This window comes from Cavia porcellus, unplaced genomic scaffold (genome assembly GCF_034190915.1).
Source record: "Cavia porcellus strain 051 isolate PalLab524CR breed Dunkin Hartley unplaced genomic scaffold, mCavPor4.1 scaffold_34, whole genome shotgun sequence".
In the NCBI taxonomy this organism is placed as follows: Eukaryota; Metazoa; Chordata; class Mammalia; order Rodentia; family Caviidae; genus Cavia; species Cavia porcellus.
Genome location: NW_026947517.1, coordinates 9,556,087 through 9,583,929, shown reverse-complemented (window position 1 = coordinate 9,583,929; position 27,843 = coordinate 9,556,087). Strand labels below are relative to the sequence as shown.

The window sequence follows — 27,843 nt, the reverse complement described above, 5'->3', positions numbered from 1 at the left end:
ATGATGGTCACTCTTCTAATACTGGAGAGCGCCCGGCGCCGAGACCAGAGACACCGGCGGAGCTGCCCTAGGCGGGCGCACCCACGCCTGTAAGCCCGCCGCCCTCCGCGACCTTCTCTTCCCGGATTGGCAGGCGGCTAGCGGCGGTGAGGCGGGCGCCTAAATCCGGGTCCTTAGACGTTCGTCCGGGACGCCGCGCTCGCCGTCCAGCCGCGCTTCCCTCACACCTGCTGGCATGCGTGTGGGCGCCCGCGCAGGGTCTGTAGGGGCCCGTGGGCGCGCGTGTGTGTGCGCTCGGCCCGGAGCGCGGCCGTCTGCTGAGGGTGTTTGTGTGCTCGCGCGTTGGGTGCTCGGCCCCGGGGAGCGACGGCGGGAGCCTGACTCCGCGCGCCCGGCCGGCTCAGGCGGGACTTGCGCCGCAGCCGCCACCGCCTCGCGTCCCCTGAGGGCCGCTGTCGTGCTGCGGAGAGCGCCGGGGCGGGCGGGCGGACGCCGCGGGGGCTGCGAGCGGCTGGTTGGCTGGGGTGGGAGGAGGTGGGGTGGGGGTCTAGAGGCGCGGGCGGGAGGGGCCGGGATGAGGGTGCGGGGCAGCGCGGAGGCGGCCGGCGTCCCCGCTCGTCCCTCCCGTCGGCTGTGGTGCTGTCAGCCGCAGATGTTTTGGGATCCGACTGTTGGGAATGGGGAGTGGAATAAAAGGCGTCTTTGCCTCCCAAATTTCTTGCCGAGAAAAAAGGCAGGGTTAAAGATGACAGAGGGTTGGGGGGGGGGGTCGCCTGGAAGATGGTGGCAGAGTAAATTGCAGCACCCCCCCCCAACAACGTTTTTCTGGAAATAAAAATTATTCTAGCTGAACCTTTAGAAGGAAATCCGGCCTTGAAGAGAGACGCGGAGGGTCTTGTTCTTTTGATTCTGGTTTGATTGTATAATAATGATGATATAATACTAATGACGAGGACGACACTGCCTTTTATTTTGACCCCAGTGCTGTCAAAGCGTAGTTACAGCTGGGGATAAAGCCCTTGAAAATCTGATGTATGAAGAAGGAATACAGTTGCTCTAGGAATGGTCTTTATTTTATGAAGATATGTATTTTAGAATTAAAATTTGACAAAACGAGGCCTTTCTTCTTTTCCACTTTTCAGCCAATGCTCATAAAATGGGGCTGGCTATTACTGCCTTGAATATGGAAAAATAAATGATTTTACCTGGTATGATTCTATGTAGTTAGTCAACCCTTTCTCTTTTCCTTTGACTTTCTCAACAGTTCTTAAAATGAAGAAGTTTAATTTCCGAAAAAATTTGGATGGCTTGACTGCCTCCTCACCGGGCAGTGGCAGCAGCAGTGGCAGTAACAGCGGTGGGACTGGTAGTGGTCCCTTGCATCCAGGAGGGACAGCTGGAGTTCTGAGAGAGGAGATTCAGGAAACCTTGACTTCAGAATATTTCCAGATTTGTAAGGTAAATTGTGCATTGCTTGAGGCCTATTATTTCTTCATTATATTTCTGTGGAGAAACAAGGAAATAAAACATCACAGTAAGAATCGTTGAGATGCCAGCATCAAAGATCATTTTATCTCATAAATTTATGAGATACAAAATCTTCAAAATTATAAAAATTAAAAAAGCAAAAAATTAAAAATTTTTAGATATTTAAAATTAAAATTTAAAGTTCTCAAGGTGATTTACTTCAGCAGTGTTCTGGAATACATATTAAATGTTTTTTAAAGGTAAAGCAAAATAGCATATGAAATTTATAAATGAGATGTAAGGCTTAGAACACCTTCTTACATAATAAAATTAAACTTACAATGCATTATATGTGACTAAATGCTAACACAGGGAAAGTACATTAAAATAAATGTAATCATGCTAAAATTGATGAATATTTAGTCAAAAACAACAAAATTATGCAATTTGAGTGAATTTCATTGAATTAGAGTTTTTAAAATATTAGCTTATTTAATATGATGTAAATGTTAAGTGGTACATGAAACAAACTACGTGGTATGGTTTATAGCTTTTGCTAAGACTTGCTGAAATTAAATGGTAAGCTTTAGGTGTTTGTGTCTAGAGATTTATGCTCATGGTTGGGATTTCTGTCATTACAAAAGTGTTTGAGGGCCATTCTTATATCTTTTCAACCACTTTGTTCCTACTTTGTGGGAGATGCCACAGAAGGCTGCTGACAAGTGCCTACACCTTGACCGTAGCCTTCACAGCCTGTGAACCCATATGCTGAAACATGTCTGTTAAGTTTAATCTACCACGTCTCAAGTATTCCATTCTACTAGTCCAAAATGAAATCAGATAGCCATTAAAAACAACAGAAGTGTTAAAAATGTGAGCAGTTTTCCTAGGCTAAAACAATGCTTTAATACCATTAATATATTTAATTTGATGCAATTTATTAATAGTATGTAGAATAAGCCATATAAATACATAAACCATCAAAAGAGGATATACGGTACATAGTTAATAATTACTCCATAAAATACATGAATAGTTTCAAATAAATCTAAGTTATTTCAAGATAGGAAAGTAAATTAATTATAATTGGAAGAGGGGAACTTACGGTCAGAAAATTGAAAGTTAAAAAATTATACTTCCAAAATATAGTGGCTTTTGATGTAGACCCATTTCGAGATTAAAAGAAAAGGAATTTAATATGGCAAAAATACAAATTTCTTGTGGTGAGATACAGTAGTGCCTTGGTTTACAATCTATTTGTTTCACAATTTTGGGGAAAATAACTGTGGTTGCATGGGTATAACCACGGAAGTAAAACTTGTGTGTGGAAACAAAGTTTGCTAAATGTTTTGTTTGCAAACCAAATTGTTTGCAAACAGAAGAATTCATATACTGAGGTATTATTGTATTTAAAAATCCATTCTCAGCAATTTCTAAGTATGTGTTAAATCATCAATAGTCACCATTTTTTAAAATGAATATACAGAACTTAACATTCTACCTAAATGAAGTTTGTGATTTTTCATTAACAGCCCTTTTTCGATTAACCACGAACCCCCACTTCCTGTGCATCAGCCTTTGTTAAATATCATTCTACCCTTATGAGATCATGTAGCATTTTTCTTTGCCTAATTTCACTTAACAAGTGAAAGTTCTTCTATATATTATAAATGACAGAATACTTTCTTGTGTAAGACTGAAAAGTGTTCAGTCACACACAAGCACACCCACACACACAGCACTTATAAATAATATTTTCATTATCCATTTTTCTATCAGTGAACATCTAAGTGCATTTCATGTCTTGAGTATTTTGAAGAATTCTGTAATCCATAGGAGAATACAGATCACACTTTCACATAACAGTTTAAATTTCTAGTCACATACCAAATAATAAAATTATTGGATCATATAGCAGGTCTAGTTTTATTTTTTTGAGAAACTTCCACCATGTGTTCGATATCAGTTTACATTCCTTATAACAGTGTGCAAGATGTTACTCTTCTTCACCTCTTTCGAACACTTCTTATCCTTGGTATTCTTGATAACAGTCATGCTGACATTTGTGAATCAGTATCTCCTTGTGTCTTCAATTTGTACTTTTCTGATGATTAATGACATTGAGCATTTTTCACAAAACTGATAGATTTTTTTTATGTTGTCAATTGAGAATATTATAACTTCATTTAATCATTTTATTCACATTATTTTTGTTTGGTTGGTTATTGAGCTGAAGTATTTCTAGTTTTGGATGTTAAACTCTAATCACATGTATGATTTTCGCCCACTTCATATTTTGTTTACTCTAAATAAACTGCTTAGTTTTATTTTTGGTGCTTTAAAATTTTTAGTCTAACAATGAGTGTCTAAACTACGGATTATATGCTTTCTAGGAGACATACAGCTAAACAGGTCCCTATCATACAGTGACCTATAACTACAGCTTTCCATAGTATTCACAAACTTTTTCCTCAAATTTCTAAAAATTTTACGTTTTCAGACCTTTAAAACTTCATTTAAAATTTATTTTTATTTATTGCATAAGGAAAACACATAATTTCATTGCTTTGTAGGTATCTACTATTCCGGGCATCAGAGGTAGCCATTCTTTTATGCGCTCTTGGAAATGTGCAAGGAGCAACTGTTTGCAAAAGCATAGATGTATTTCTGAGCTCCATATTCTGTTCAGTTAGCCTGTATTCTTGTTTTTATGCTAGTCAGTTTTTATTATAATAGCTTTAAAGTATACCTAGCATCATTGTGATGCTTCTAGACACATACTTTTTGCTCATAATCAGTTTGGCTATTCCAGATTTTTCATGGAATTATGTACAATTCAAATTATATGTTATAGACCTACGTTGAATATCATTAGAATTTCAATAGTGATTGCAGGGTCTCTGAAGAGTCCCAGATGGGTAAACATGGCCATGTTACCAATATTGAGTTTTCAATGCATAAACGCAGGACATCTTCCCATTTCTTTGTTTATTCACCAATTTTTTTTTAACAGTGTTTTATATTTTCAAGTAAAAAGAGCTTCAAGCTCCTTGGGTAAACATATTCTTGAGTATATATTTTCAGTTATTCTATATTGGATTATTTTCTTGATTTCTTTTTTGAATAGCTAGCATATGAAAAAATGCTACTTATTTTTGTATCCTGCAACTTTATAGAATTTATTTATGAGATCAGAAGTGTTGGGATGTAGATCCTGGGATATTTTTAGGCAAAAAATAGTATTTACATTATAGTGTCTTTAACATTTTTCTTACCTCCTTTGCATGTTTGTTTTATTGGGTCCTATTAGTTATACACGGTGGGAAGTTTTGACATATTTATTCATGTGTGTAACCTACACTTAGCAAGCTCACTCCCTTATGGATTCCCTGTTCCTCTCTTCATCCCCTCCCTGATTTTTTCCTGTAATAGCTTCCTTTATGCTTTCATATAAGCTTGTGTTTCCTTTCTAATTTTTTATTTTTTAGATTTTACATATGAAAGAAAACTTGAAAATTTGACTTTCTGAGTTTTGCTTATTTTACTTTATATAATTATCCCAGGTTCAGTTTGTTTTTAGAGATGACATTTTACTCTTCTTTATACCTCATTAATATCATTTTGTAACTATGCCATATTTTCTTTACTTATCCCTCAGTGGACATTTAAGCTGCTTTTATGATTAAAATATATTTGCAAGAAGCCCTGAAATGTTACTTAGTCACTCGCATTGGTATTCCTCCAGACTTCATGGTACACTCAATGCCGCAGAATTGATTCAGGTGTAAGTTCAAAGACTGAGGTCAAGAGTATTGTCATGTAGACCTTCATGCTTCCACTCCCGCAGGTGCTGCCATGATAAGCATGCTTGGTTCTGTGCTGCAGAGGAAATGCCAGCCTCATCTTCCTACTTCTGGCTTCCTTTCTCAACCATCATATTGCAATATATTCTAATTGCTTTTCATTTAAGGAAACAAAATGCTGGGTAGAAGCATCAGTTGATAAAACCAGTATTTAATTTACAACAACATCGTACTTTGGGCAAAAGGAACACAGATGTGACTGACTACTTGGGGACTTGGCAGAGTAAAGCTGTTTAATTGTTATTCACAACGCTTATACTCTGAAAATGGATTTTTATAATTCATTTTAAAGTACAACAGCTATCAATCTATGACAAAATGTCTGTCTTCTGGAGACTAAAATTGTCTCAATAGCTGTTGTCTTGTTCAGCTTTTAACTCTCATTATTCTATTTACTAAAGACAAGATGACCACTTTCTGACATTGATACAAAATACTGACAGTACAAGTTGAATGCTAGTGAATAACACAGCTGAGGGATAAAAAACATAAAAGATCACTGGCAAATGCCACTTACTCTCTATTGATTGATCAAATGCATGTATTCATTGTGATTATATTGTGCATCCACACAGACAGTTGCATGTCCTATCTAAGATAAACCTTCCAGCATGAAGGGAGAGTTTCAAATGTGGAAATAGCTAAGTAATACTTACAGTTCCTCTTCCATTGTGCTAGAAAAACACTGCTCCATTTCTAAGCTGCAATGGTAATGAGCAACATAATTATTCTTTTTTCATTTCATTAAGATGCCCTAATTATCCTGCAGTCCCCAAAAGGAATTTCTTCTAGATTTCAGAAAAAAAATTTCTTTTTGGGAAATTCATTCATTCATTCTCTCTCTGTGTGTCTCTCTCTCTGTTTCTCTCTCCATCCATCCCTCTCTCTATCTTTCTCTTTGAGATAGGGTTTCCCTATGAAGCCTAGGCATGCCTTGAATTCATGATGTTTACAGGCATGTTAGGAATTATATTGACTATGAAAATTCCACTTATTTTCCAAATATTTAATTAAATTTTTGTCTACCAGTCAATATTGGAGCGTTTGTTCCATGAAAATCATAATGAAGAAACTTAAGACCATGTATTCCATATTTATGATCTTAAAAAATAGACTAAAACATGCTTGTGTACATTCATGCATGAACACACATTCATACATCTGGAAAATGTAAAAAAAGAAACAATTTTATAACAGACTCTTAGAGAAATAATCAGCTTCTTTCATTAGTTTCATTGCCTCCACACTCACAAGGTTTCAGTAGAGATTCATATAGATGTTTACATCCTAGATTTAATAACATAATATAAATATAAAGTAAAATGTTAATTAAAAGTCCATTTTACATGCATTTTAATGTAAATTTTATTAGATTTGTGTTATGGTAAAATACCTGACACAGGCTGTTTATTAAGAAAAAAGTTTTTGGGGCTGGGGATTTAGCTCAGAGGCATAAGCACCTGCCTTGCAAGCAGGCGGCTGTGAGTTTGATCCCTGGTACAGATAAAAAAGGAAAAGACAAAAAAAGAAAAAAAGAAAAGAATTGGTTTTTTTTCACTTCACGATTTTGAGTTTCAAAGTCCAAAGAGCACGTTTCCATGGCAAATGTGGCTTCCTGATCGCATCACCTGGTAGAGCTGACCAACGGTAGAAGGTCTTCTGAGAGCAAACAAGGGATTTCACCTCGAACAGGTAGCACAAAGAATAATGGCAGCTATTAGCAGCTATTAGGCTAGGCATTTATCAGCTACTCCATGACATGAACCAATGGGTGCCAGAACTGCCTCTGAGACACACCCTATAATCTAGGGAATCCTCACCGAGTGCCCCCTCTTCAGGGTTCCGCACATACCCTCACACCCCAACCTGGGAACCAAGTGCTCAATCGCAGTGGACCCTTGGGGGACCATCAAGAGGCACACAAGCCACAGCACAAAATGATAGTGACTTTTTAATTTCAGTGTCTTTATGTTTAAAAACTATCACAAAGTTATTGTCTGAGTAACTCTGAGGCTAATCACAAAATAAGGTGAAGATGTTATATTGAAGAAATTAACACATGTAACAACTATGAATCTTTCGATCATCTTTATTTTCCAAATTTGATTCACTGTCATGATTTAGATCTAGAATATGCCCCACTCCAATAAAACTCATTTTTTTCAGAGGTGGGATTTGAGGAGGTGATTGGGTCATGGGAATGTTATTCTCATTAGTAGAGATAAATTCATAGCTGAATATGCCGTGAAGAGAGGTTCGGATGGAAGATACAGGCCTTGGACCATAACATGGAAGCCTGTGTCTCCCTGTGTCTTCCCTCACCTTCTGCTTCCTGGGTGCCATGACCAGAGCAGCTTTTCTCAGTTCACCCTCTGCCCTCAGGCCCTTGGGTTTTTTTCTTGAAGGGGGCCAACCATGGGCTGCAACCATGACCTATGCATAAGCCTCCCTTCCTTTATTTTGTGAGTGTCAGATATTTTGTCACCATGGTGAGAAAAATGCATCAGATATACACAGCATTACAATCTTAGCCTAACAAAATGTGAGAAACACAGTACAGTATAGACAAGCAGTTTATAGTCACTCATTATTCCAGTGCTCGCAAAAAAGAAACCTATTTTGAATTGTTTATATACAGTTCTATCTTAAATATATTTTAGTGAAGTGGCCATAAAAATGTACAAAACTCTACCATACACCCATATTGAATATCACGGTGAACTAAATGCCAAAATTCTACTCTTTGGGAAAGAACCTATTAGAGACTGTTAACCCTTTTCTTCATACTATCTCTTTCTACTCTTCTAAAACAGAATAGTTTTATATGTTTAGGAGTGCAGTGATTTTCCAATTTTATTGTTGTTTATTGTTGTTATTATTATTGTTGATTATTATTTATTGTTTAAGAATTATCGCTGCTGGGCATATTTTCATATTAACTGGGAATAATTTCTCAGATTTAAGGAAGGGGTAGGGAAGCTGCCAGCTTGTATAAGAAAGGACTTTGAAGTCAGACATGGTGGCACACTCCTATAATTCCAGCACTGGGGAGGCCAAGGCAGAAGGATTGGGAATTTGAGACCAACTTGGGTTACATAGTGAGTACAGAGCCAGCCTGAACATACATAGCAAGACCCTGTTTCAAAAACACATTAAAAAAAGAGAAAACTTTGGACAAGTTCCCTGGAATTCACTCTTTGAAAGTCTGTACACATATGTCTGTAGCTTTTATGACTCTAGTCCTAGGATTCGATAATTTATTAAAAAACATTAAAAACATTTTGAGAAGTGCCTGAGAAAAGCAGACTCACATATTTTAAGTCACTGTATACTAAACTAGAATTATATACATGTGTATTTATATGTATATGTGTGTACTCAGTGTATCATAGGTATCTTCCTTTAAAGGAAATAGACTGCATGCATGTCAGAATTAATAAATTCTGTACATCAAAGGATACAGGATGGGAATGAAGTCTACAGGGTGAGAAAACATTTGTAAGTCATGTTTCTGATAAGAGGTCAACATATAGAATTTATAAGTAGTGTTTATAAAATGTAAGAAACACAGTAGAGTATAGAGAAGCAGTTTATAATCACTCTGTGTTAAGCAAACCAGGAGTGATAAATAACTACAGTGAAGATTTTCCATTAGCTAATTGCATGTTCACGAATACTGATACAGTTAAATGACAGAGAAAATGGACACATATTTAATTTCAAATAGTGGTACATAAGAAAGCCTTGTGGAAGGCAACTGTGGTGAAGCCAGTGCCCTTTCTTGCTATGCAAAATAGTAGCTCCTAAAATCTAGCTTCACAAATCTTAACGGGATGGAAATTTTCAGTATTTATATGGAAGGATGTTATTTTCAGAATTCACAACTAGATAACAAATCAATAGCATTCTTACTACAGTGCTTAGTATCCATGCAACAGGTTTTAATTCCCTACTGAGGTTTACACATGTTGTAGAATAACTAATCAGTTTCTGTCATGGTCCACATTGCAGAGTCTCTAGGGAAGCAAGTGGGAGATATTTACTGGTGTAGCAAAGGTAAGATTTAGGAAGTTCAGTCTGGAGCACATGACATTATAGCTTGTTTCTAGATGTTTCCCCAAATTCTCATGCCAATGGGGAATTTTGGAGGTGGCTGTGTCTAAAGTGTATAATGCTGGGATTACGATTATATGGTTACTGAATTGGACCGCTGATTGGTTCATCATACTTCTGGGTGGGATTAAGGGTGTCCCAACCTGGAGTGAGTGCTACCCTCTCTAAGGGTAAGTAGGCTAAGGGCTGATAGCCTAGATAAAATATAAGAAAGTGGGCTATAGCCATCGCTTGTTGGTTGCTTGCAGCTTACTGCCTGCTCTTGTTTTGCCCTAGTCTGTTTCTCTCTGTGATGCCCCTGTGCCAACACCACCCTGTTTCAAAGCCAGTCAACTATGAACTGAAACTTCTGCAAACTATAGGCTAAGTAAATCTTTCCTCCTCTAACTTTGGATGTTGGATATTTTGTCTCAAGCATGAGAAAAGTCACTAGGATGTGGCTATAGGAACAAATAGAGTTAAAATTGAGCCAAAGCCATGGGTGACAGGTCCCAAAAAATGTTGAAAATACACATTAAACTACTCCATCATTTCAAATTTTGTCAACAAGGTCAACCAATTTAATATTATCACCAAAGAAACAAATTTGTTCTTGCATACACCAATTTATCTTTGTTTTCCTTTTTTCATCTACACTTGAGTGTAGATCGCACTCTGTGTCCAGCATTGATTCCTATTTACTGTACATTCACAGCCAAAGCTCTTTAATAGTACTGGGAAATACATGCAGCTCTGCCTATGTAATTGTGTTCCTTCTCTGCTTTGATGACATCAGATCTCCTTGCCTTGTTTATATCCTCTGTTTCCACTCCCATGCCCTCCCCTTGCTTTGGTTCCTTTCCCTTTCCTTTTCTCATCTTTTTCCTGGTATGCATTTGCATATGCACCAGTAAAATCAGAGCTCCATAGAATTAATGGCCACAGTGTCAGCCTTCAACTCAAAAGTCAGTTTTCTAGAGATTCTAACATGGTGGGAAGTTTTCCACATGATTTTCTCATCTCTAACAAAACCCTAAGTGCTTTTGTTTTTCATTTTTTCCAATTATCTAATCGTGTGACAATAATCCCCCAATGCACAGGAACATATCAGTTAAAATGAATTTTGTTCTGTTGGTACAAGTGTATGGGCTGAGCAAATCTTTTGCTCCAGCTGAGGCTGACTAGCTGGTATTCAGCAGGGACCTGGTCTCATCTGTAGGATTTAAGAGGCATTATTACCTTCTAATCTGAGAGTAGATGGGTGCAATGGCAGAAACGTGAACTGTGCCCCAGTGCATCTCCAGGTGTCCTCAGCTGCTCTGGGAATGGACAGTTTAACCTAAATACTCATGTAGTCAGGCTTTATACGTAGGTGCTAAGGGCTGCCAAGAGCAGATTGTACCCCACATTCGAGTTATGGCCCTGATGTGACATTCTTCCTACTGCAGCCAGATCCAAGATGCTAGAAGTAATTCTCCTTTCTTCAATGTGAGAATTCTTAAATGTGTTTTAGTCTCACATTGGCATCACAATTTTTTCATTTTATTTCATTTAATTTTTCTTATTTTGAAAATTGAGCATCAACTAAGTCAACGACATGTAAACTCACAAAACTAACAAGTAGTGAGCACGGGCTCCTGTTACTGTTCTCTTTCCCATCAAAGCCTATGTTTCACACATTCCCTCCGAACTTTAGACTCCTTTTTTCAACTACTGACATGTAATTGTGTAAATTATAAAATCTTCTATCTGAACACAGCTTACAAAAAAAGGAATTAAAATATTCAAGGACACACAGGCCTTAACATTTGCTTGCTTCATAATCGGATCTTTTACAATGATATTTTGCCTTCTCTTTGCAGACAATAGGGAAGATTCATAAAATTCACACTTCTCTGTAGTACTAATTTGATTCAATGATTATTTGCTTATAAATTTGTCTCCACTGTTAGGTAATAAATTATTTGAGGACATTTAGTAGCACCTAAATCTCTAGCTTTAATCACGGTGCATAATACAATTATATAAGAAATAAGTAAATAGATATAGTTGGAGTTGGCTTAGTTAAATCAGCTTAATCTACCAAAATGGAAAGATATTTAATGTTATTTCATATACTCTTTGGATTCTGAAATTCTGAAGATGTGTGTAGACAAATAATTCATCCAAAATTATTAGTTATAAAGCAGTACTTCATTGCAAATGATATCTGCTTCTAACCAAAAGAATATTTTAATCTTGTTCTTTATTTTCAGCAAGATTAACTTATTTTAGAAAATAGTTACTTTTAGGACATTGCATACTTAAGAGTTAGTTCATTGTTCAAAAAAGAAATGATAAAGATAGTTTAAGTAAACAGCATTTTACCTTGACTTATGCTAACCAAAAAATGTTTGCTCTCATTTATAAATACAGTTGTTCAAATTTTATCTCTTTTAACTCACAGAACAGCTACTATGAAAGGATTTCAGAGTACTAGGTAAAAAATCTTGGATTTTGTGTGTGTTTTCCTTTGGTACAATAATACAATATTTAGATAACACTATCATGTTTTTTTAACATGATATACATTTAGTATTCTGAGAACAAAACATCTGAAAAATCAAGTGAATTTTTGACTGATGGCACTTGATCTGTAATTGACTGCTTTTACCATTCCAATCACTGGTGACTGTATAAGCTCCTGTAAAGAAAAGGAAATATATTGCTCTGCTGTACATGTATTTTTGTACTAGTACAAAACATACAATTTTAACATATATGCTACTGTAAAGTATTGTTCTAGTTTACAAAGTTAAGTTCAAAGTGAAAGTCACATCATTATCAAAATTATTTTCTTCTTTAAAAAGTTTTATTATATATTTGCAGTACAAAATGATCACATTCAGTGTGGGAATTGATATATATTACTTAACACATCTCAATTATTTTTCCCCTTCCTCTCCACTTGCTCCTTTGTTATGGTCTGCATTAGATTCATATATTTAGAGCATGAGTCTTTATAAAGTTACTTATCATACATATGGATAAAAAAACAAAGTAGTAGGCTAAAAATCATAAATGTATAAGACAATTTACTAAATCAAGTTACATTGTTTTGGATTATAGTAACTTTTTTCTCTTTTGGCATATATTTTTCATTAGTCAATGACTTATATATTCCTGTAAGCCTAATATTCATTTCTTCCTCTTCAATGATATCCATTTAATAAATTTAACAACAGTGATGTTTGTTCCAGAAAATTATGAGGCCATCATAGCAAAAGGTGTAGGTAAAAATGTAGCGTATGAGGTAATTATAGTGTCAAATGCAAAGAAATCTAGTAGATTAATATTTATAATAAAATTTGAACAAATATATCTGAGGGATGGATTTACAGACCAACTTTAGAGCACTTTTCTAGCATGTACAAGGTCCTAGGTTTAATTACGTGCACCATTCAAAAATATTTAAATGCATTTTATAATATGATGAAATAGAAATCAATGAAAAGTATGTTGTTGCATCAAAGATAAAACTACATACATTTTAAGGAATAACTTTCTGCATTTCACTTTATTTTAATATGTAAATGTACACACTAACATAGTACCCTGTGATTCCATGGTACCCTGTGATTCTATAGTTTTTCAGAGTTTTGAAATTTGTTATTTGGTGCATAAGAATTAGAGTTTTTCCAGAAAAACATCTGGGAGGAAGGAATTAGTGAGTGACTAAAGCATTCCAATCAGTGTTCTGTAAAAAATCAGTACATTTTGAATTTAAGAAATGTCTCTTTGATTATTGACACAATTCAGAGGAACTTAGCTCTCAGAAGTTTAATTTGCTCATATCATTCTATAGGAAACAGGGCAATCTGTCCTAATGATTCACCTCCAGTCTCCTTTGTGTAATGGTAATGCAAAGATAACAATAGCAAAAGGTTATAAAAATACCCAGTTTTCAAGAATGATGTAAGTGTTTACTTCTATGTATGTCAGATACATTTGGTTGTGACTGTTTACTGTAACTTGCTGCATAGTTGAAACTATTATTTGTAGATACATTCAAACAGAGAGACTGAAAACAGCTGTGTTCAATGATCCAAAAACATTAATATAGTCAGCTATTTAACACCTCTAAACACACTTGCTGTTATATCCGTTAGAGCTCTTTTTTTTCCCTCCCTCTCTTTTTTACAACAAAATTTACACATTTTGGATTTTATTACTCCTTAGTTCTTATTACTTTTTTTGGGGGGGGGGAGAGAATAGAGTCAAATATGGCAAAACAAAGCTGTCAGTCAAAACCAAGGATAGTCATAGCACATGATGTAGAACAGACTACAAGGTTATTAACAATGGTTATCAACGTTGTCTCTTGTTTCCTTAAAAAGAATTGTCTATCTCATCAGATATTATAAAGTTGGACAAAACAGTAGAGAACAAGACCAATAAAACTTAGGCATTGTAAACATTACAGGACTTCCAAAGGAGACAATAGTCAAACCAGAATGGGCATCTTTGTGAATCTTATTGCCTTCAAATTAGTTGCCTATACCCTCAGACTTGCTACCATCGCACAGAATGGAACAGAGTCTAATCAGTCAAAACAAGATCGTGGGAGTATTACAGGACTTCAAAACAAGTTAATAGGAAATCGAAAAGAGTTACTATTATATATCCTAATTTTTTTAATTTTTACCTTAATTAAAATAAACATAAGAAATAACTAAATAATTTTTTTAAAGAATAGTAGTTACCATAGTGTCTGTCTTTTTCCTTGAAATATTTGGATAAAACTTCATATACTATAGCTTCAAATATTTCCATATCAAGAAGCCCAGAATAAAGCCTTTCTAATTAATAAGTGAAAATTTTATAAGGCTTCAAGGCCACATAATGGGGAATCATGATTACCACATATTTTTATATATTTGAATCATTACTTACATTAGGGAAACTATTCGGTATTCATACATGCGAGATTGATTTATTTCACTTATGAGTATGGTCTCAAGCTGTGCCCATTTATTGATAAATATCTCAATGTGATCCTTCTTTATAGCTGAATAATACTCCATTGTATAGAAATACCACAACTTTTTTATCCATTCCTCAGTTGATGGGCACTTGGGTTGTTTCCAAGATCTGGCGATTACAAATTGTGCTGCTATAAACATAGGTGCACATATTACTCTGTGGTATGATGCTTTCAGTTCTTCTGGAAATATGCCTAGAAGTGGAATAGCTGGAATAAATGGTATTTCCAATCCCAACTTTTTGAGAAACCTCCAGACAGACCTCCACAAAGGCTGTACCAGTCTACACTCCCACCAATAGTGCAGGAGAGTTCCTTTTTCCCCACAGCCTCTCCAGCATTTGTTGTTGTTGGTTTTCTTGATCCTGGCCATTCTTTCAGGAGTGAGATGATATCTCAGTGTGGTTTTAATTTGCATTTCTCTAATGACCAATGATGATGAGCATTTCTTCATGTATTTATTTGCCATTTGCATTTCTTCATCTGAGAATTGCGTATTCATCTCAGATGCCCATTTTTGGATTGGATCTTTGAATTTTGGAGGTCTGAGTTTTTTTTAATTCTTTAGATGTTTTAGACAAGAGTCCCTTGTCTGAGAGAGAGTTAACTAAAATCTTTTTCCAGTTTGTGGGTTTTCTTTTCACTATGCTGGAGATTTCTTTTGACATGCAGAAACTTTTTAATAAGAAGTGGTCCCAGTTATTGATTCTGGGAAGTATTTCCTGTGCGGTTTGAGTCCTGTTCATGAATTCTCTACCTACTCCTATGTCTCCAAGGTTTCTACCCAATTTGTCTTCCAATAGATTTAGTGTTTCTGTTTTAATATTCAGATCTTTGACCCATTTAGATTTTAATTTAGTACATGGTGATAGACATGGGTCTAGCTTTAGTTTTCGGCAAATGGAGAGCCAGTTTTTCCAGCACCATTTATTAAAGAGACTGTTGTTCTTCCAGTGAACCTGCTTGGCTCCTTTATCAAAGATAAGGTGGTTGAGTGTGTTTGTAGTTGTGGTTGTATCTTCTAATCTATTCCATTGATCTTCAGCTCTGTTTTGATTCCAATACCATGTTGATTTTACTACTGTTGCTTTGTAGTATAATTTCAAGTCAGGGATTGTGATGCCTCCTGCTTTGTCTTTGCTGTTTAGAATTGTCTTTGCGATTCTAGGTCTCTTCTGGTTCCAGATGAAATTTAGGAGTGATTTCTCTAGATCTATAAGGTATGTTGATGGTATTTCTATTGGGATTGCATTGAATCTGTATAAGAGTTTTGGGAGAATGGCCATCTTCACAATGTTTGTTTTTCCTATCCATGAGCAAGGGATGTCTTTCCATTTTCTGAGATCATCTTCAATTTCCTTTTTCAGTGTATTATAATTTTCACTGTATAAGTCTTTCACTTCTTTCGTAAGGGTAATTCCTAAATATTTCATTTTTTTGCTTGCTAATGTGAATAGTCCAGTTTCTCTTATTTCCCTCTCTGTAATTTTGTTGTTCGTGTATAGGAATGCTATTGATTTCTGAGTATTGATTTTGTATCCAGCCACATTACTGAATTTATTTATTGTATCTAAGAGTATCTCAATGGAATTTAGGGGGTTTTCTATGTAGAGTATCATGTCATCTGCAAACAATGATAATTTAACTTCTTCTTTTCCTATCTTTACCCCTTTTATTTCTCTTTCTTGCCTAATTGCTCTGGCTAGTACTTCCAGTACTATATTAAATAGGAGTGGTGATAAAGGACATCCTTGTCTTGTGCCCAATTTTAAAGTAAAGGCTTTCAATTTTTGGCCATTTAGTATGATGCTGGCTGTTGGTTTGTCATAAATGGCCTTTATTATATTGAGGTAAAGACCATTTATTCCAATTTTCTGTAAAGTTCTTATCATGAATAAGTGTTGGACCTTATCGAAGGCTTTTTCTGCATCTATAGAAATGATCATGTGATTCTTATTTTTGGCTTTATTGATATGGTGGATTACATTTATTGATTTGCGTATGTTGAACCATCCTTGCATTCCTGGGATGAATCCCACTTGGTCATGGTGTATAATCTTCTTGGTGATTTGCTGGATCCTATTTGCCAATATTTTATTGAGGATTTTTGCATCTGTGTTCATTAGGGAGATCGGTCTATAGTTCTCTTTTATAGTTGGGTCTTTCTCAGGTTTTGGTACTAGAGTGATACTTGCTTCCAGGAATGACTTAGGAAGGATTGCTTCCCTTTCAATTTCATTGAATAGTTTGAGGAGTGTCGGCATTAGGTCTTCTTTGTATTTCTTGTAGAATTCTGCAGTGAATCCATCTGGGCCGGGGCTCTTCTTGGTGGGTAAGGACTTAATTACATTTTCAATTTCAGTAACAGAGATTGGGTTATTCAACAGTTTTACATCCTCTTGATCTAGCTTTGGCACTTCATATGCTTCTAAGAATCTATTTCTTCTGTGTTATCAAACTTTTGAGAGTAGAGGTTTTCGAAATAGGTGTTGATGATCTTCTGTATTTCTATTGGGTCTGTAGTGATTTCTCCTTTTTCATTTCTTATTGCATGAATTTGAGCTTTTTCTTCCCTTTTTTTAATAAGGTTGGCTAGGGGCTTATCGATTTTATTTATTCTTTCAAAGAACCAACTCTTTGATTTGTTGATCCTTTGGATTGTTTTCTTAGTCTCTATTGCATTGATTTCTGCTCTGATTTTTATAATTTCCTCTCTTCTTTTGGCTTTGGGCTTGACTTGCTCTTCTTTTTCTAGCTGTTTGAGGTGTAGCATCAAGTTATTTATTTGTATTCGTTCTGTTTTCCTGATGTGGGAACTCAGTGCAGTAAATTTTCCTCTCAGAACGGCTTTCATTGCATCCCACAGATTCCGGTAAGTTGTATCTGCATTTTCATTTTCTTTTATGTATTGTTTGATTTCTTCTTTAATTTCTTCTGTGACCCACTGATTACTCAAGAGTGTGTTATTCAGTTTCCATGTGTTTGTGGGATTTTTGCAGTATCTTTTATCATTAATTTCTAATTTCAGAGCGCTATGATCCGATAACATGCAAGGGATGATTTCAGCTCTTTTGCACTTGTTTAAATATGTTCTGTGAGCTAATATATGGTCTATTTTAGAAAATGATCCATGTACTGCTGAGAAGAATGTGTATTCTGATGTTGTTGGGTGGAACATTCTGTATATGTCTATCAAACCCATTTGTTCACAGGTATGATTCAGTTCTGTTATTTCTTTGCTCATTTTCTGTCTGGTTGATCTGTCCCTTGGTGTCAATGGCATATTAAGGTCTCCTGTTACAATTGTGTTACTGATAATTTGAGTTTTCATTTCTGTTAATAATTGTTTTATATAACTGGGTGCTCTGGAGTTTGGTGCGTATATATTTAAGATAGTTATCTCTTCCTCTTGGAGTTTTCCCCTTACGAGTATGTAGTGACCTTCTTTATCCTTTATGGTCATTGTTGGTTTAAAGTTCTCATTGTCTGCAAACAGAATGGCTACTCTTGCCTTTTTTTGGATTACTGCTGCTTGAAGAATTGTTTTCTATCCTTTGACTTTCAGTATCCTTCTGGGTTACATGGGTTTCCTGTAAACAGCATATGGTTGGATTTTGTTTCTTGATCCATTCTGCTAGTGTGTTTCTTTTGGTTGGTGCATTGAGACCATTTACGTTAATGGTCATTACTTTTAAATGTTGGTTAATTGTAGGAATCTTATCTCTCTGCTGTTGCATCTTTATCTTTCTGTTCTGTTTAATTATTTGCTTTGCTTAGTGGTTTTTTCCTTTGTGTATCTAAAGTATCTTTCAATATTTTTTGCAGGGTTGGTTTGGTGTTCATGAAGTTCTTCAGCTGTTCTTTGTCATGGAAGTATTGTATTTCACCATCTATTTTAAATGATAGTTTTGCAGGATATATCAGTCTAGGTTGGAAATCATTTTGCTTTAGGATCTGGAATACTTCACTCCATGCTCTTTTTACTTTATTGTTTGTGATGAGAAGTCTGCTGTGATTCTGATAGGTTTTCCTTTATAAGTGATCTGTCTTTTCTCTCTGACAGCTTTTAATAATCTGTTCTTGTGTTGGATTTCTGAGATGGTGATTATTGTATGTCTGGGTGTAGTTTTATTTTGGTTATGACTATTTGGATTTCTATATGCTTCACTGATCCTGATGTCAGTTTCTGATCTCATGCTTGGGAAGTTTTCAGCTATTACTTCTCTAAATATCCTCTTGATATCCTTTATGTTGTCTCCTTTTTCATTAATCCCTATCATTCTTATGTTATTCTTCTTTGCATCGTCTTGCAGTTGTTGCATTGTTGTTTCCTGATTCCTTGTTATTTTTAAAAGATCTTTCCTTTCCTGTTCACTAGCTGCGATCCTGTCTTCAAGGTCTGAAATTCTATCTTCACTTTCATTAAGGCGGTTTTTACAACTTTCAGTGGAGTTTTTTATTTCCTGTATATCTCTGTGCATCTGCATTATGTATTCTGTTTGTTTCTTATATTGCTCGTCTAGGGATTCTATCTTTTTGTTTAGTTCTTCCAATTTTTTATCTGTGTTTTCTTTAGATATATTTAGAATCTCTTTCATTTCTTTTATCATTTCTTCTTTTATCTGGGATATTATTTCGAGTTTGAATTTTTTTAAGGCTTCCTGGAGTTGCTTGTCAACTTCAGTAGCTATTGTATCTGATATATGAGGAGGATGGGATATATTTTCTTCTAAATACATTCCTCCTAGGGTTTCCTGAGATGGGCTGGAGGTTTGAGGTTGTAATTTGGTCTTTCGTTTTGTTATTTTCCTATATTTCTGTGTTTCAAGTGTTATTTGAAAGCTTCCTCAGGATCTGTTGAAAATCCCCTTCTATGTTTGCAGCTACTGAGACTCTGGCACCACTCTACCCCAAGCCATTGGGCCTGCAGAACCAATGGCCCTCCTCTGCTTGTTCAGAACTCTGCAGTTCCAGGCAAGCTAGGCCTCAGGGACACTGTGCACCCACCTGCCCCTTGGGAGATCCACAGCTCTTCAATCGCAGCCGGGTTAGGGTACTCACCACAGGCCGCAGTGCGTCAGGAGCCTGTGATCCCTCCCTGCTTGCAGAGATATCCACAGTCCTCCAGACAAAGGAAGGGGCTTCTGCAGGCACTCGGGATCTGCCCAGCTCCTTCTCTGCACGCCGATGGCTAGGCACAGCTGGGCTGGGGGGGGGGGAGGGGAGGGGGGGGGATAGTGTAGGCCCGCCCACCCGTCGTGAGCTCCGCAGACCTCCAGGTGTAGCCGGGATAGGGAGGCGTCTGTAGTGGCCTCTAACCCACTGCTCCACTTCACTGCACCCAGAAGCCTGGGGGGTCCGGAACAGTCTGAGATTTGGGTAGACTGTGCTGGGCACCCACCACAGGCCGAGGTGCCTTAGGAACCTGCGATCCCTCCCTGCTTGCAGAAGTATTCAGTCCTCCAGACAAAGCAAGGGGCTTCTGCAGGCACTCTGGATCCGCCCAACTCCTCCTCTGCATGCCGATGGCTGGGCTCGGGGAATCTATGCAATTTTATACAGAAGAATCCTAAAGGGAAACTGCCAAGTAATTATTTTGGTGACCATGATGTGGCACTAAATGTGACCTGTCTTCTAAATTTGTACATTTTACACACAGTGAAAATGAATTGCTACCCAGTTATAGGATGATGAAAGACATTTCACTCACTTGCACAAACAGAAAATCAACAGGAGTGTGATTAACAGAATCTCTGAAGACTTTACATTTTAATCAGATCATAATTATTCATCCAAATTTCTGCAAACAAAAGTTTTTGCCTATGATATACAGGGTTCATGAAAGAAACATGGTATTTTGAGGAAAATATTACGGTATTTAAATGTAAAATACTAAAGCAAGATAAGCAAATTAAGATATAGACTTTGAACCTTTTATGTAATTGAGAAATATAATTTTATTAGCTGTGGTTTGGAAGAATACTCACTTGATATGGAGTGATTGTAAAATATTGATTCTCAAAAGAAAAAAATACTTCATATAAATAATTCACTAATGTGAATTAAACATTAATTAAGCATATTAAACATATTCATTAATTAAGTATATTAAACTTTTTCAATACATGGCAAATGTTTTGAACATAATTATCTTGGAAACTTTATATAATCTTCAACCTCTGACAGATACTCTTTTATCTCAATGATAAGAATAAATTTAGTGACTTTTTATGTAACTTTCAACAAAACATTTATAATTAAAAACCAGTGTATATTTAAATAATTTATTCATTTTCAATTCAGTTCCTTTATGTGTAAAATGGGAGTGTCAAAATTTGAAGCAACTATGAAAATTATCATATATTCTTCCCAGGATCAAAAAGAACCTCAGGCCTAAAGCAGAAACCATGAAAGAAGTTTTATATATATTATAATTTTTCTTACTTTAATGGAGAAAAAATATCCTCAAGGCAAGTCTCTAGCTTGAACCACATATCCCTCCTGAGAATTTGAATTCTTAGGTTGTAAACTAAAAGGAAAGTGAGTCTGAAGACTTTTTTTTTTGTGGAATAACTCTCTCAAGCCAGAGTTAAAAATATAGAAAACCTACAGTGGAAACAGGAATAAGTGGCCATGATAAAATATCTGACAGTGCCATTGTGTTGTCCCTAAGAAAAAGAATTTGTAGTAATCTGGAAAGGATAATTTGGGAAGGGCTGAAATATTTCTTATAGAGAAAATTTTAGTCATGAAAACTAACTAGTTAAATAGCACATCCATGCTTCTGACCAAGCTGTTACATTGTGATCATACCTGTGTGTAAAATAAAATTATTAATGATTGCATTTTACTTACCTTAAATGATAATGTACACCAACTTTACCATAAAATTTCCAGTTGTCATTCTATACCACACAAGTCTTTAACACCTGCTTTATAAAAGTCATGTTAGACTTTGTTTTTCAGGTGCACTATTTATGTCACAATATTTTTCCCTCATTTAAATTCTCCCAAAACATACTGTGTTTCATCTGTTACCATCTTTGCAGATTCACTTCTCTTTCCAGGTTGGATCATATTTAAAAGTTAATGCCTCTAAGCAAGATGAAAGAACTGGATATGTCTGGCTGCCTATCCTTTCTTCTCAAAGATTAATATAAATTAGTTTGATTTTTATTCTTCAATTTTAAGTATAAAAAGAATGCAGTTTGTTTTTGATTTTTGTTGGATTGTTTATATGAGACAGGATCCCACTATGCAGTTCAGGCTGTCCTTGAACTCACTTTGTAGCACTGACTGGCCTCAAGTTCTCAGACACTCTCCTGCCAAAGCCTCCTGAGTGCTAGGATTACAGGTCTATACCAACAAGCCCAGCAGGCATATTGTTCTTTCTATACTCTCTTTCCCTTTATTTTTTTCTCCACAATTTCCTTTGAAATTTATATGAAGTATTTTAATCTGTTTGGACTATCATATCAAATATTTTTTAGGCAAGGTATATAAACAAGAGACAGTTTCTTGCTGTCCCTATATTGGGGATTCTGGGGGCAAAATACTGATTGATTCTGGTGAGGCTTCACCCTGCCTTACAGAACTTTCTTTCTGTGTCTTTACATGGGGGAGGAAGGAGCTATGATCTCTCCTCCTTTTCCTACGAGGACAGCACTCTCACTCTTTGGCACCACTTTTATAACTTCACATTAACGTATAACCTCCAAAGATTCCACTTCCCAGTATGCCCATACTCATGAGTAGATTGTAACCATATGAATTTCTGAGATCACAAACTTACTGACTCTCAATTTTTCCAAGGTGACACAAGGGAGACTCCTGGAGAGGAAAAAAAAAAAAAAAACCCACCAAATAGCTAATCTGCACAAATGGTTAAAATGGAAGCAAAGAAACTTTGTAAGCTCCTAAAATGGGAGTGGAACTGACAAACTGGCCAGTGTGTTTAAAGAAGAATCAAATAAGATCTGACCAAAATCAACAAAGCATGACTGACAAATTTACCAAAGATATAAATCAGGGGGCTGGAGATTTAGCTCAGCAGCATAAGTGCCTGCCTGGTAGGCACCAGGTCTTGAGTTTGTATAAAAGCTATTTTTTTTCTCGCTATGCCACTAAGCTAAATCCCTAGCCCTTTCCTTTCTTTTTTATACTAGCAGAGATAGGACCATACAGCAGAGTATCAAATGCTCTTAATTTGTTTAATTTTGAACCAATCCAGATTGGCCTGGAACTTGAAACCCTCCTGATTTAGGCTGTTAAGTAGTTGAGATTACAGTATGTTGGCACCACTCTCAAAGCAAGAATGATTGTGGGGCATAATTCAGCAGTACGCATGCTTTATTTTTATATATAAATGTGCCATCAATTTTCTTCTTATCTGTATGTAAGTATATAGCTTATGCTCTGTACGTTGTCTTTATTTCCTTAAGGTTTCTGAGAAAAAAAAAAAAGGTTATGAAGCTGTCTGCAACTTCATTCCGCTTCTTATGGGAAAAAAAATGTTATCATTATGTCAATTACAAACATGTAGAAGAGATTGTTCCACCAAAGTTTGCTTCGGTTACACTCCTAGAGCACCAGCAAGTTGTGTAAAACAGCGAATTCCAATTATGGTCAGAAAAATGCCTATAAAAGCCTGTTTTTATAGTTTAAGCCCTAAATACCCTGTCTCCCACAGTTATGTAACTCAACAAAATAACTATACTTATAAAAGCTTAAAAAGTTCAGGTTGCATTTTCGTATCATCTTAAGGACCTTAGGACTCTAAGAACAAAACTGAGAACATCCACTTAAAGTAGATACGTGTGGTTTCACCACAAAGTGGCAGAAGTTAGTTAAACTTTAAGGAAAACTCAGAGAAGGACCGAGGCATCGAACTCTGAACTGTGACTTTAAAGGAGTACATTATATTTTAGTGTAGTGTGCTATTTCATGCCAATATCTATTGAATAAACACAGCATTATTTTCAGATTTTACAGTCTCTACCTTATTAACTGAATCATTGCTATATAACTTATATATGCACTTGCTTTCATACGTGCCAAGGTTAGGAAGTTTATTTTTGAATGGACTGTATAAAACATCAATACAATTATTTGGTCAAGGAAAGTATTCTTTACATTTTGCAATTCAATTTACTTTAGCTGAAGATTAATAACTAATTTCTGAATAATTAAGAATGTGACATTCTGACAACCTTCGCATGTGTATACCTTGATTTGATTCAATTTACTAAATTAATTTACCAAATCCTATTTTGTTACATTTCTTTAGAATAATAATATTTAAGTGTATTAGTTAAAGTTCTCTAGAGGAACAGAATAGAGATTTATCAAGTAGGCTTGAAAGATCAGAAGCAGAAAATTCACAATAACCATCTGTACCATGGAGAGCTGGAAGGTCCAATATCTCTGAAGTCCAAGAGGATGAAAGTGCCAGAAAAAGAAATATTAATAACACAGCACCATCCCAAACCTAGAGCCCTGGAAGTTCAGTCTAGAGTCACAGGTGTGAATTTACATTGAGAGGTGAAGACACTACAGATCATATCCAAAGTTAAGACAAAGTCAGTATGTTTTCCAAAATGGGACCAATTCCTTTTTCTTTCCCTTTTTATTCTCTTCAAGCTACAATCCTATTGGTTGATGCCAATCACATCCAAGGTGGATCTGCTCCCCCCAGCTTGCTGTCCTTTACATCAAACATCCACGGACACTACAAAAACTGTTTTACAAATCCCTAGATGTTTATTTTTATATTTTTATTAGTACATAGTTGCAGCACATAATGTTTACATTTTTATGTGGAGCTGATAATCCATTCAAGTCCATATATCATGATTAATGATCACAGTAACTTAATATGTATTTAAATTTAAAATTATTCTGATAATTTTATTTGGTGTGTAACTATCTTTCAATAATATCAATCTCAGTAAAATATCTTGATAAAATGAAGTAAAGGAGCCATTTAGGAAAAAAATTGAGTAGTTTTCTGATATAGTAATAATATTTTTATTTCACATGTGAGACTGAGATGGGCATAATGGTACATTCCTCTAACACCAGCACTGAGGAGGCTGAGGCAAGATAATTGAAATAAGCCACAGTGACACCACTGGACTATGTAACAAGTTCTGGGCTATATACTCTGTTTCACAAAACAAAACAAAACAAAACAAAACTGAGACTTTGTCATCATTTGATGAATTATATCTGAAAGGCTGAGGTTAAATGTAATGTGCAATATATCATAATATTTCTAGAAAATTGAAATGACTGACATATATCTTGAAGTATTATTTATAGTAAAGAAGAAATTTATTTGTCTCTGTCTTTCTGTCTCTATCTCTCTTGTGTGCACTCTCTACCCAAATCACATATGCTACTATTATTTTAATAGCTTAGTGTCTAAAATAAAAATCATCCGATCTTCTAAACTTTTCAAAGCGTGTAGTCTTGTAAGTAGCTATAGGTCTTATTTTAAATTTGAACTATACTCTTTTAGTTAAAATTTTAATAGTGAACAGTTAAAAATAGCTTGCTGTATCCATGTCACTAAATGTCCTTCAAAATATGAAATAAAGTGATATTTGTTCTATCTAAATGACATTTGCCAAGACCTGTGAAGAAACATTTGCATTACATACCAAAAACTTTTTATTAAGAAAATAATTTTAAAGAAAAAAGTTACTATAGAAATGTGTATCAATGATATTGTTGTTTGCTATGTTAAAAAAAGAAACTGTCCTTCCCTAATATTTCTTCTTTTCATTGGTTGGAAATTCTCCTATCTATTGGAATCACATCTTGTCTTAGTATCAAGCATAAAGTATCTTATAGGAACACTTATGTTTGGAAAGCCATCAATTTTATAAAACACATTTTAAACTTAGAGAATGCATCTATTCCAAATGGCAGGCAGAGGATGTACATCTGAGGATGTACGATAGGATGAAGTCATTTTTCAAAGAAAAGGTGATCTATAAAGTAGTAATGGGTTGACCCAACAGAGATCAAACCAGGATGACTATAGGATGACTTGTAAGTTGGGAACGATTTGGTGTATGAAGTGATCTTCAAAGTACGTTTGCAACTGATGAAATTAGAGTATGAAGTCACATGCATGGTCCTCCTGCTTACCTGTGTCCTACCTGCCATTTGATCTTACTAAAACTGCAATCTTGTTAATTGCAATGTCTTCTCATATCAATAGGAGCTATAAATGCCTATGCTTATACTTTAAATTTTATTGTAAACATAAAAAGAAATAACTAATTAAAAATTAGATGTTACTCAAATTTCAGAACTTTTGTCATCATTCTAGCTTGGCATAAGATTTTCTTGCTATTCCAGTTTTGTAGCTGCACACGTAAATTATATTTCCAGAGATATTAGTAAAGTTATTTTTAAAAAGTTACTGATATATGTGACATACAGCTAAATAAATGGAATTAAAATGATACAATAATAACATAATATACTATATAAAATAATACACTGGAATTGTGTGTGTGTGTGTGTGTGTGTGTGTGTGTGTGTGTGTGTGTGTTTGGAGAAATGAGAAATGGTAAGAGAAAGGATGAAGAGAAAGAGACAGAGGAGGGGACAGAATATGAGAAGACAGAACGTGAAGCAAATCTTTAGGAAGCTATTTCTTTAATCAATTAAATATTTTTCTTGAAAATATCTCAGGAACTCTGCATAGTAGTTACTTTCAGAAAAGCTGGTATGAGTAGCATCTTTAATAGTGACTCCCAGAGAGGTATATCCTCTCCATCCAAGGAACCTGTGAATATGATCTCAGTTTGGAAAAAAAGACAGTGTTTGGAGACATAAATAAGAATCTCAGAATAAGATCACCCTGAATTTAAAGTGTGCCCTCGATCCAAATATACATGTCTTTAAAGGAAAAGGTAGGAATATGGGATACAAGGATACTAAAAGAATGTCTTGCAAAGACTGGAGATATAGTATATTGCCAAGGACCAAGGGATGTCAGACTCCACCAGAAGGTAGAGGGGATAAGGAAGAATTCTCCAGGGTATTCAAAGTAAGTATGGCCCAACTGATAGTTTAATTAGGGGTTTTCTTTGAAGTGTAATGTGAACTTTACCTATGGTTACTATGTACACTTTGGTTACTATTTAGAGTATAAGAATTGAAATTTATAAATTAAATTGTATTTTTGACCCACATATATAGTTTTGGAAATATTATGGCCAAAGTCTTATAATTACTGAATTTCCTAATATATTATGGCCAAAGTCTTATAATTACTGAATTTCCTAAAAAGTTTCCCAATGTCAAAATCTTCTTATGAATAGCAGTTAAAAGTAAAAATTCTTGAATAACAATCACCAAACTTTTAATAACAAAGGCAAAAGTCATAGCACAAAGTAAAATCAATGCTTTTAATTGGGCTATATAGAATTTATACTTATATACATATAAATATATGTATTATATATACATGGTCAAGTACATAAAATATGTTTTAAATAATATATACATAATTCAGATATGTATACACATGCATGTATATACAAGTGAGCATCTCAGTGATGCAGAACAAAACTTTCACCAAAATTCAACATATGTTAATAACTAAAATCCTTGAAGCTGCAGAAATATTTTACCTCAAACTGATAAAAGCCATACATTGTAACCCCACAATGAAATTTTCACCTACAATTGGGAAGGAGAAGAGTGTATGCATTTTCCACACACCTGTTCAATATAGTGCTTAAAATTTAGCCAGGCCAGGCAGTTTACATCAGGAAGTAAGTGTGCTATGAATAGGAAAGTATTTGCAGATGATGTGACTACTTACATAGGAGACCCTAAAAATTCTATTAGTAGATTCTTCTTTCAGACATTGTCTTTTGTCTAGCATGTGTTGTAGCACTTTTGTTGAAAATCAAACAGCTATGGCCCTTTGGGTTTATTTCTCTGTCTTCTCTCCTACTCCACTCGTCTCCATTTCTGTTTTCATGCTAGTTCCATGTAATACTTGTTACCATTGTATTGACTCTGCAGTATAGCTTTAATTTCAGCATAGTGATGCCTTCAGCCTTGGTCTTTTATCTTGAGATTTAGCTGTCCTTTGTTTTTTCCATCCCAGATTAAATTCAGGATTATTTTCTGTTCCCAAATGAAATTTAATATCTTTTATCTAGTGCTGCTAAAATCAATGTTAGTATTTTAATAGTGTTTGCACTGAATCTACACACAATTATTGGTAATATGGTCATTTTAATAATGTGACAATTCATTTCAATTTTCTTTTAGTTTAGTTTTTCCATTTTCTAAAGTCAGCTTCAGTTTTGTTCTTCAGAGTTCTGTAAGTTTTAGTTTAAATGACTTCGACTTCCTGGGTAGGTTAACTCT

At 35.4% G+C, this 27,843-nt stretch overlaps 1 protein-coding gene across 1 annotated transcript; it reads left to right on the top strand.

The window, feature by feature from the left end:
- Positions 1-25,754, top strand: LOC134470346 (uncharacterized). Its single transcript, XM_063243144.1, has 4 exons — positions 1-89; positions 178-524; positions 1,265-1,458; positions 24,082-25,754. The coding sequence occupies exons 1-4, from the start codon at positions 1-3 to the stop codon at positions 24,220-24,222; spliced, it is 771 nt and encodes a 256-aa protein (XP_063099214.1). The 3' UTR covers positions 24,223-25,754.
- The last annotated feature ends 2,089 nt before the right edge of the window (positions 25,755-27,843 follow it).